The sequence below is a fragment of the Orycteropus afer genome, unplaced genomic scaffold, assembly GCF_000298275.1.
Source record: "Orycteropus afer afer isolate SDZICR_OR568_19922 unplaced genomic scaffold, OryAfe1.0 scaffold00072, whole genome shotgun sequence".
Taxonomy (NCBI): Eukaryota; Metazoa; Chordata; class Mammalia; order Tubulidentata; family Orycteropodidae; genus Orycteropus; species Orycteropus afer.
Window position 1 is genome coordinate 2,442,541 of NW_006921659.1, and position 11,805 is coordinate 2,454,345.

Below are 11,805 nucleotides of genomic sequence, written 5' to 3' on the forward strand. Positions count from 1 at the left end.
TACTTCCGTAGTGATACTGCCTCGGAAACCCAAGGAGGGGTCGCTATGAGTCGGGGCTGACTCGACGGCAAACAACAACAACAACAACAAAGTACCTGGTAAAATCTTGCTCAAACTCAAACCCAACTCACTGCCATCGAGTCGATTCCAACTCATAGCAACCCCCACTGGGTTTCCAAGGCTGTAAATCTTTATGGAACCAGACTGCCTCATCTTTCTTCCATAGTGGCTCATGAGTTCGAACCACTGATCTTTTGGCTAGCAGCCAAATGCTTTAACCACTGTACTACCAGAGTGCCTTAAAATCTTGCTAGTGTTTGCCAAATTATTCAGATCCTAGTCCTAAAATTCAGAGTTAATAATTTGTTATATCTTGGACTATCAATTTGGCAATGAGGAAATTATAATTTTTGTTCCTCTTAAGTCACATATGCCTCACTAAAACTGTTAACAAGCTTCAAAGTGTTCCTAACATAAACTAGCTTCTATATTTAATGTGAGGCTCACTAACATGAGGAAAAAGAACAGAGCATTAATATCTCCACAAAAATTTTAACTGATCTTCTAACTTTTTTTTTAAAAGTTTTTAAAACTGTAATTAGGCAACAATGTATTAGTTATGCATAGGATTTAACAATTTAAGAAAAATAGATTTCACAGAAAACTGACAGCAATGTGCTTAAACCAGAACATATACATACCACACTATTTCCAAATTTCCTCATTTTCTGAATTCAGTGGCTTCATTTTACTAAAGTACTTCTCATTTAAAATAACACAAAAACTAATATGAAGAATATATATACTATGAAAACTCTCTTCAGTGTGTCTACTAAATGGTGCCAAGGGATATGAGGCAGCCTATAATTCTACAGGCTAGAAGCATTTAAGAAATAATGGAATAAAATAAAAAATGTGCTATAGTCTCAGATGTGAGAAAGAGATTTTTGCTTACTGCACACCCACAGAACAGCTGGCGCACTGTCTCGACACTAGCACTGACATCCTCAACTGTGCTACTTGTCTCAACTTCCATCTCTAGCGACCACTAAAGGCTAGGCAGGCAAATTATATGAAATAGCTCTATAATTCTGTTATTTTTTAAAAAAGAGAATGACTACAATGTGCTGAAAATTGAAAATGACCTCTTTCTTCACGAAAATGCAGTAAGATATGCTCACCTCTATCTTTAATCTGCTTCTTAAAGAACCTGTGACTTCTAAGCCTTAGTCTTTTGTTTTGTCATTCTTTTCCCTTTTGTAAGGCATATGTATAGAAATTCAATCTTTTCTACAAGGACGATGGACAATTTCTACTGTTTCTGGATGTCCTTACTGCCTCCAACTTCTTTTTTATTGCTTCTATCATCATTTATCATTAGGAGAAAAAGAAAAAAGACAAATGTAATGCTCTGAGCAGGCATTCCACACTGGGACTGCTTTCCAGCAGTGCCTATGTCAGTGTGACATATCTTCAGTGTCTGGCACAGTGGCATTTGTAACTAGATACTTCATAAAATACTAAGTATTGATGATGCTAATAAGTGAATTTTCCCCCTTCTGGTGAATTCATAATGCTCCCTTATCAACGCTCAAAAGTGTTAGAACTAAGTTCACACTGAAGAATTGGGTATTTTAAGAATTCTTTTTTTATAGACGTAACTCCATATCATCACATATTTGTAGAAAGGTTTAAAAGAAAAAAGCTAGTGGATTTTTAAAAGTATTTTCACAAAAGAGTACTACTTTAAAACTTAGAGAACAGAAAGATACATTTTCTTTAAGTTTAAATAGTATACTTTTTAAAGTGAAAAAACTTTAAGAAATTTTACCATTTACCTATGTGTAACTGAAATATTTTAGCAGCAGGCAGAGCCTTAAATATGTGTTTTCTTACCTCAGGAGCAAACATGGTCTCATAGGTAGGATTATACTGAACTTCTTTAACTGCAGGGTCAAGGTGAACTCCAGTCTCCAAATCTTCCTAAAAGAAAACCAAATGAACATTAAAGATAGGACAGTGATATACTGTTTTTGAAGCCACATTAGTCACACCAATCATTTTTAACACAAATTTTATGATTATTCTACTAGTACCATATGATTAATAATTCTATCAAAGATTAATAAAAGCAAAGCAACCAAACCAAACCAGTTGCTTGTGAGTCTATTGACTCAGGCGACCCATGTGCTGCAGAGTAGAACTGCGCTCCATTGGGGTTGCCAGGTGTGACCATTTGGAAGCAGACTGCCAGTGCTTTCTTCCAAGGTGCCTCTGGGTGGATTCAAACTGCCAACCTTTCCAAATTATGTACAGTTTTAGAAGTTAAAATATCTAACAGTTTTTTTTTCCTTTGAAAATACTGACTTTTCTCTATCTGAACAAATTAAAAATTTCTAAACTAGTTAACCTACTTAAAGTCTTAATGTAAGATTCTAGTCTTCCTTTTTTATTAACTCAAAAGACTTGGTCTCCTGGTTCCTAATTCAGAAGATGCACCCCGTTAGTCAGCAAATCTTACTAGCTCTGTACCCAGACTGCACTTGGTCAGGGACTGCAGAGCAAAAGAAGGAAGTGGGAGTCTAAAGTCCAATATAATCTGTATATTATATATTAAGACTATATAAATCTAAGTCCTATATAATCTGTCAATGATTCAATCTTCTTAAACTCATTCCTCAGTTAATGAATACAAAAATCTCATCTCATCCACTTGAGAATCCCTGACAGTTTATCTTTGCATAACCCCACCAGTAATAAACAGGATGATTCCCAAACCGATATCCTTAATCTGGATCTCTCCCCTGAACTCCTGTCAATTTGACATCTTTCTCCTAGGATGTCTAACAGACAATTCACACTTATGTCCAAAAGGGAACTCCTGATCACCTCTTCTCCAATGACTCCTTCCTGTCATTCACAATTATATCCTTAAAGATGCTCAGGCCACTGGTGTTTCAATAATCCATGCACATTCTGTTTTGTGGCATTCACTGTAGTCCCTGCAGTGTGGCAGCATTTTCTCTCTTGCTCCCTGTACCCACCACTTCCCTTATCCTTCCTTCCCACCCCTTTCAGGTGGGCAGGTGCTCTTGCTCTCATATGGTTGATTGTTCCAATGAGCGCATACCTCCTGGTGTCATTGCTCACCTTGCAGGCCTATCCTCTGTCTGAAAGCTGAACCACAGGCATTGAATGAGTTCATTTTCCAGCCAGGGTCTTGGGGGTTCCATTGGTCTTCATCAGACCAGTATGCCTTGTCTTTTTTTTTTTTTTAAATGACTTTGGGTTTTGTTCTGCATTTTTCTCCCACTGTATCCAGGACCTCCTATCGTGATCATTTTTGGAGTGGTCAGCAGTGGTGGCTGGGCATCATCTGGTTCTTCTGGTCTCAGGGTCCAGAGGGCTGGGATCTGCATGGTCCATTGGTCCTTTGGACTGAGTGTTCCCTTGCATCTTTGTGGGTTTTTTTTTTTCCCACTCATTTTTACTCCTGACGGAGAGACCAATAGTTGCACCTCAAAAAAGCCAAACCAAACTCACTGCCATCGAGTCGATTCTGACTCATAGCAACCTCCTTTGGGTTTCCAAGGTGGTAAATCTTTACGAAAGTAGATTGCCCAGTCTTCCTTCCACAGAGTGGCTCGTGGATTTGAATCGCCAACCTTCTGGTCAGCAGTCAAACGCCTTAGGCACTATACCACCAGAGCTCCTTCCATAGTTGCACCTAGTCTCCTCCTTTCTATCTCCAGTTTCTCAGCTCCCTCTGTTGGTTTCTTTATGGCACATCCATCTCAGATTCTGGAAACTTCACTTGGCACACCCACGTTAAGTAAAAGAATAGCCTCTCCTCAGGAGGAATCCTACTTCCAAATCTTAGAATAATATTTTTTTTCCTCTGTTACATAAATGGTTTAAAAATTAGTCTGATAGGTGCATAGGTAATTACTATGTTAGTCTCTGTTTATACCTTTTTGTGTTCTTGTAATACCCTAAATAAAAAAATTATATTAAAAAAAAGTTGCGCAGGCCAAAATCTTTGGAGTTACCCCCAACTCTTCTTTCACATTCTATATCAATCCATCAGTAAACCCTATCAGTTCTATCCTCTGTATCCAGAATGCAACCACTGCTCTTTCGGGTTTGACTCGACGGCACATAACAACAACAAGAAGCTCTTTCACTATCACCTCAGCACAAGTTATCACCTCACACCTGGATTACTCAACAGCCTTTTAACTGGTCCCCCTAGCTTCTGCCCTTACTCACCCACAGCCTCACTGCACATAAGAGCCAATGTGTTTCTTTAAAAATATTAGTCATATTATATTACTCCTTTGCTCTAAATCCTCCAATGGCTGCCCTGTTCAGAGCAAAAGCCCAGAAAAGGTCTACAAGGTTCATTACCAGCTGCTCTCAGGCGGCAGACATGGTTCTTCCTTCCCTAGTTTTGCACAGCACTTTTGTCTTCCTGTATTATTCTGCCTGGCCATTTACATATTTGTAACATGCTCTTTGATTATAAATACCTTTAATATAAGGCATTCAAGTTATATTTTGAAATGTGTTCAGTGAGGTTAAATACGATCTATGAATTGTATTTCAATACAGCTGGCATACATAATTGCTATAAAATCGTAGAGTTGGGCCTAATTAGTTGAGAACTTAACTCTCCATGATCTGCCTCCCATCCCAACTTCTATATTCATCTAGCACTCTGCCTATGCTCACTTCATTCCAGCCTGACTGGTTCACTTGCTATTCCTGGAGTACATCAAAGGACAATCCTGCCTGAGGGCCCCTGTACCTACTGTTACCTCTTCTGGGAATATACTACCCCTGGGCAGTGTTCTCTCTGTTCTTTCAAGTCTCTGCTCAGGTGTCCTACTCCCCTCTTCCTTTATTTTTCTCTATTACACTTGAAATGTATATTTGTTTGTTTACTATTCTATTTCTCTCCGCTAAAATACAAGCCACACAGGATTTTATACATATAGCTGTGTCTTCAGCTCCTAGAAATGTTCTTTTCATCATACTACCTTCTTCATTCTTTTGCCTCATGCTGATGGTAGGATTCATCTATCAACACAATACAGAGGCAATGCAAAAGGATATTGCAAAATTTTCAACACATGAGACTTCATGAACTGATGATAGTGATGGTGGAAAAGCAATGCCACTGACAAATGAAGGTAGAGTTAGACCAGCTAATGACTAAAGACCGGAAAACTGACAAGAAAAATTATACCACAAAGCTGCTGTTTCAAAACATTACCACTCTCAACACATCTTAAGGACCTCTAGTGGCACAATGGTTATGTATTTGGCTGCTAACCAGAAGGATAGTGGTTTGAACTCATCCCGTGGCTCCATGGGAGAAAACACTCGCTATCTGCACCCATAAAGATTTCAGAAAACTCTATGGGGCAATTTTACTCTGTCACATGGAGTCACTATGAGATGGAAATCAACTCAATGGCACCTAACAACAACACATCTTACCAAAGCCCTCTCACCACTAGCAAGCAACTCATTAACCTTTTTCTCAAAGACATAGAATCCATCAGGTATAACTCTCTTAAGCTTTCCTCTTCTCTAGTTTCAGAATTGCTCATTACTTTACAAATCCCCATCTCATCCTTCTCATGCCTTCAATTACACCCAAAATTTTTATCTGCAGCCTCAACTATGCTCCTGACCTCTGGATCCATATATTCAACTACATTGTGAATGTAATTATATGGCTATTCCACAGCATCAAATACTATGATGTGTGCAAAACCACCTATCATTTCCCGTGGCTCCACATTCACTACCAAACCAGTGGCTCATTTTTAAAAAGTAGATCACTAAGCCTTTCTTCTGAGGGGCCTCTGGATGGGCTTGAACTGCCAGCCTTTGGGTTAGCAGCCAGACGAGTGCATTAAACATCTGTACCACCCATGGAGATAAGTGCTATGAGAAAGTATTTAACAGTATCAGAAAGATAATATGACTTGCCCCCCAAGGTACTGACAGAATAAATGAGAAAAGAAAGAGTGTGAAATAACCACAATGATCAATGTTAATGGGACCCAACTAATAACAACAAACAATCTTTGGCAGAAGTAACTAGGTCATCAGTCAGGGTTCTGAGTTGTAAGCAACAGAAATCCTCACAAGCTGACTAAGCAGAACAAGTATTGAAGCCTTTTGGGTTTCTCACAGAATTGCCAGAAGATTGAAGAATCAGCATTGGGAAATGAGCAGAAGGAGAAAAGGTGAGTAAACAGCTGCAGTCACAATTCAAAATCAATCACAGAACCAATCTAGACAGGACCTAATAGTTCAACATTACTAAATACCATTACTTGAGTGCTACAGCTGCCAATGGCTACTGCTGTTGGTACCACTCCAAGAACAATCAAGTATTGCAAATGTTGGCCACGATTGTGGCAGTGATCACTGTCACTTAAAATTGTCTTTTTCCTTGCTTCTTTGTGGATTAATTTCAGATTAGAAGTTTGGGTGAATGTATCTGTTTTGCAGAATCTATGATATATTCCTGAGCTTCTTGGGAGCTGACAAGAATGGGGATCTGGCTTTTTCACTTTGTAAAGGCAGGGAGTGGGGAAGAGTATTCTCCACATTAAGGCTCCTAAGGAAGGAGCTGCAAAGGCTGGACCTGCCCCCAAATGACATATTATCACCTTAGAATGCACTCTAGAATCTTCTACTGATTACACATAGTATCTTGCCTAGGATCCAGTAGTAATACTCAGTACCATAAAGGTCACAAATTGCTTAGGATCTTCCTCACCTGCCAAGTGCATAAAAACTGAATTAAATGCTTTTCTGTCTTAATATTCAACTCCTGATGATAAATGCTTGAAATTAATGCTTTAAATAACAAGAGGACTTAGACATTCATACCACCCCAATGCATTTTATATAGTTGCTAGAACAGCTGTCTAATATAATTTACCACATCTTTCTAATTAAGAGTATTTAAATATTACAAATTTGAATTATTTCAAACAGAGTACTATCATATATCAGGTTTTCAATACAAAGTACAATTGAAAAAGTTACTCTTTACATATGCAACAGTCACAACTAATAAAAATATATAAATAAGTTCCAGTCTCTGGCACCTGCTAAATTATAGGCAAACAAAGAGAACAACCCTCCAGAAAATGATGGCTTGTTAATTGTACATTTAATTAGAAAAACTTGGACAATACCACAACCTTGTTTTAATACCCATGGGGAATTCAATACCAATTAGGCATGCAATTGGAACTACCACAGAATTACAAGGAATTTGTATTCAGTTTTAATTATCCATAAAAATTAAAACCTTAAGCAGCAGACATCCTATAGGTCAAATAAGTTTAAACAGTGTTATCTTTTGCTGATTTAAAGTAACCTGAGAATAAAATTTAGTAACATTCATTTTTAATCCTTTTATTGGTTCAAGGTAATTTGAAATTAAATAATATTCACTTTTTAATCCTTTATACATTTCTTACAAAGGTACAAGAAAACAGGTATGAAAACATCTTGTAAACTGTAAACCAGATAATGAGTAATAATCATTATTATAAACTACTTATCGATTTATAAGGAGTTAAAGCACTCAGGTGCAAACAGAAAGGTTAGCAAACTCACTCGCTGCTCCACAGGAAAAAGATGAGTCAGTCTGCTTCCATAAAGATTTACAGTCTTAGAAACTCTATAGTTTACTCTGTCCTACATGGTTGCTATGAGTCATAATTTTTTTGGTTTTATTGATTTATGGCTTAAATCCGCCTCCCCAATTAAGTGTTGTTGTTGTTATGTGCCATCGAGTCAGCCCCGACTCATAGCGACTCTTCTTTGGGTTTCCGAGGCAGTATCACTAGGAAGTAGATTGCCCCATCTTCCTTCCGAGGAGTGGCTGGTGGGTTTGAACCGCCAGCCTTCTGGTTAGCAATCAAGTGCCTTAGGCACTGTGCTACCAGCTCATATCAACCCTAAAGAACAGAGTAGAACTGCCCCATAAGGTTTCCAAGACTGCAAATCTCTATGGAAGCAGACTGCCTCATCTTTCTTCTGTGGAGCCATTAGTGGGTGCAAACCATCAGCATTTTGGTTAGCAGTCAAAATGCTTAAACCACTGCACCACTGAGGTGCTCTGGTGGTATCGTGGTTAAGGTAATTGGCTGCTAACGAAAAGGTTGGCAGTGCAAATCCACCAGTCACTCAATTCAAGAAAGATGAGGCAACCTGCTTCCGTAAAGATTTACAGCCTTGGAAACCCAATGGAAGTCACTATGGGTCAGAATTGACTCAATGGCAGTGAGTTTATTTTTTTTTGAGCTTTGATTTTTTTTTTCAGAAAATGAAACAAATAAAGTAGTTAAAAGAAAACAGGATAAATCACTTTAAGAAAAACCCAAAACCCAGCTACATTAACAGTTGACTTTTTATCAGTAACAATAAAAATCAGAAGATGTTAAAAATTAAATGACAGAAAAAAATTGACAGCAACAGATTTTTTGTTTGTTTGTTTTTGGAACGTATACCAAACCTGGTGAAAATATCCTTTAAGAAAGACGGTGAAATAAAACATTTTAAAGACAAACTAAAATTGAAAGCATTTGCCACACTTAATCCTCAGTAAAGAACATTCTAAAGGATGTACTAATGGCAGAAAGTGACCTATTAGCCAATGAGATGTTAAGAATCCTCACCATTCACTATCTTCTTGTGGTGTTTTTTTTTTGTTTTGTTTTTTAAAGGGTAAAATTAAGGTATTCTAGTTCTTGCTTTGATCAGTAGGAGGCAAAGGTATTAATTCAGATGTTTTTCTAGGGGTAATCACTAAAGAACAGAATGCTTAACTTCCAAATGAGCACAGGGAAAGACATGGAAGAACAAAAAGTACTCAATGCCAAAGAATGATGCCTAGCATACTAGCATTCTCCTTTTCTATTGTATGTATTTATGACTATACTTTTTTTTTTTTAATTCAGATTTTTATGTCTTCATGTCCCAAGTTTTGATGGGTACTGTTTTCCTTATGGTTCAATTCAAAATATTTTCTAATTCCTATTATGGATTTCTTTGACCCATAATTAAAAGTAAAATTTTGTTAATTTTCAAATAGGGGAATTTTATGGTTATCTTTTCGTTGCTGACTTCTAGTTCAGATGCATTGTGGTCAGAAAAAGTGATATATGATTTAAAACCTGCTGAGATTTATTTTTATGACCAAGTACAGGGTTTGGCAAACAACAGTCCAAAGTGGGTCAAATCTAGCCCAATGCCTGTTTTTGTACCTGCAAGCTAAGAACGGCTTTCCGTTTTCACAAGGTTGTTTTTTAAAAAAAGAAAAGATGCTCAACCTCATAAGTGTTCTGGGAAGTGGATGAAAAACATTGCATAAATTTATTCTCTGCCAAAATGCTTGCTATAAGATACAATTACTCAAATTTGTTTAAAAATTTTATTATAAAAAAAAAAAAATCCCCAGAATATGTGAGAGAGACTGTAAGGGGCCAGCAAAGCCCAAAATATTTACTATCTAGCCCTTTACCAAAAAGTCTGCCAATCTCTGGCCTAGTACATGGTCAATTTTTTTAATAAAAAATTGTTTTATTAGTGTTTGAAAACAATATTCTGCTCTGTTGAGTGTATGTCCTTTAAATATAGCTTGCTGATTCATTGTTCAAATTTTCCATATCACTATTTTTTTATTGCTTGTTCTATCAATCATTGTGAGAGGTGTACAAAAAATCTCCCACTCTGACAATAGATTTGTCAATTTTTCCTTGTAGTTGTCAATGTATGCTTAAGGTTTTTGAGCCTACATTATTAGGCACACACGCACAAAAAACCCACAAACCAAATTCACTGCCATCGAGTCAATTCCAACTCATAGAGACCCCTTTCGGTCTTCTGGGTTTCCAAGTTGGTAAATCTTTACAAAAGTGAAACTGCCCAGTCTTCCTTCTGCAGAGTGGCTAGTGGGTTTGAACTGCCAACCTTCTGGTTAGCACTCAAATGCCTTAGGCACTATGCCACCAGTGCTCCTTATTAGGCACATATAAATTTTAAATTGTTATATACTTCTCTCTGAATTGAACCTTATCTCATCATGAAATGTCTTCTTTAAAAAAGGCTATAGTAATGCTTTCTGCTTTAAATTCTACTTCATTGATCCTAATATAACCAATGCCAGAATTCAGTTCTGACCCACAGATGACCTTACATACAACAGAAGGAAACACTGCCCAGTCCTGTGTCAGCCTCACAATCATTGCTATGCTTCAGCCCACTGTTGCAGTCACTATGTCAATCCATCTTGTTGAGGGTCTTCCCCTTTTTCACTGACCTGCTATTGTACCAAGAGTAATATCCTCTAGGGAAAGTGTGAGAGGTGAAATCTCACCATCCTCGCTTCCAAGGAGCATTCTGGCTGTACTTCAACCAAGACACATTTGTTTGTTCCAGTAGTCTATAACATTTTCAGTATTTTTCACCAACACCATAATTCAAATGCATCAATTCTTCTTCAGTCTTCCCTATTCCTTGTCCAGCTTTTGCACGCACATGAGGAAATGGAAAATACCATGGCTTAGGTTAGGCACACCTTAGTATTCAAAGTAACACCTCAGCTGTTTAACACTTTATAAAGATTTGCCCAATACAATACGTCATTTGATTTCTTGACTGTAGTCAAATTTGAACGATGAAATTGTGTAGTATGTCCATGGGCATTGCTTATGGATCCAAGTAAAATGAACTTGACAACTTCAATCCTTTCTCCATTTATCATGATGTTTGTTGCTTACTGGTCCAGTTGTGAGGATTTTTGTTTTCCTTATGTTGTGGTGTAATCCATACTGAAGACTGTAGTCTTTGATCTTTATCATTTAGTACCTTCAGTCTTCTTCAATTTCAGCAAGCAAAGTTGTTGTGTCAATTTGATTAGTACTTAGCTTTTTTCCACCTTTTTCACTTTTGACCTTCCTGGAGGTCTTAATAATTATGGCAAGGCAAGAAAAAAATACACAACAATACTGTAATATTTGTAAGGTGGTATAGGGGTAAGGCATTTGGCTGCTAACCAGAAGTATGGCGGTTCAAACTCACCAGCTGCTCTGTGGGACAAATATGAGACAATCTATTTCCATAAAGATTTACAGCTTTGGAAACCCAACAGGGTTCACTATGAGTAGTAATTAGTCTGTTAGTGTAGTGCCTAAGGCACTTGACTGCTAACCAGAAGGCTGGAGGTTCAAACCCACCAGCCACTCTTCAGAAGGAAGGTTGGGCAATCTACTTCTGTAGTGATACTGCCTGGGAAACCAAAGGAGGGGTCGCTATGAGTCGGTCCGACTCAATGGCACATAACAACAACAACAAACAGTAATTAGTAAGACCAATTAGAAAATTAAATAATTGATAAAATAATGCTATTTATTAATATAACAGCATAAAAATATGAAGTCCCTAGAATACTTCCAACTAAAATTGAGTAAGACTTTGATGGAGGAAACCATAAACTTTGGAAGAAATTGAAAACCTACTTGAATGAATTAATACATACATTAGCTTCAAATTGACTGCCACACTTAATCCTCAATAAAGAACATTCTAAAGGATGTACTAAAGGCAGAAAGTGACCTATTAGCAAATGAGATGTGAGAATCCTCACCATTTTGATTGGGATCAAAATCCCAACTGAGTTTTAGTAAAACTTTACACAGTAATTCTAAACTGTATACAGAATTACAAGGGCCAAGAATGGTCCAGATGTTCTTTTTTTTTTTTTTTTTT

General features: G+C 37.4%; 1 protein-coding gene across 1 annotated transcript in view; it reads right to left on the reverse strand.

The window, feature by feature from the left end:
- CDC40 (cell division cycle 40) overlaps positions 1-11,805 on the reverse strand; it is a 67,326-nt gene that overhangs the window by 44,758 nt on the left and 10,763 nt on the right. Inside the window, exon 2 of the mRNA XM_007940803.2 lies at positions 1,897-1,983. Coding sequence (XP_007938994.1) covers positions 1,897-1,983 — 87 coding nt within the window. The remainder of the gene's footprint in view (positions 1-1,896; positions 1,984-11,805) is intronic.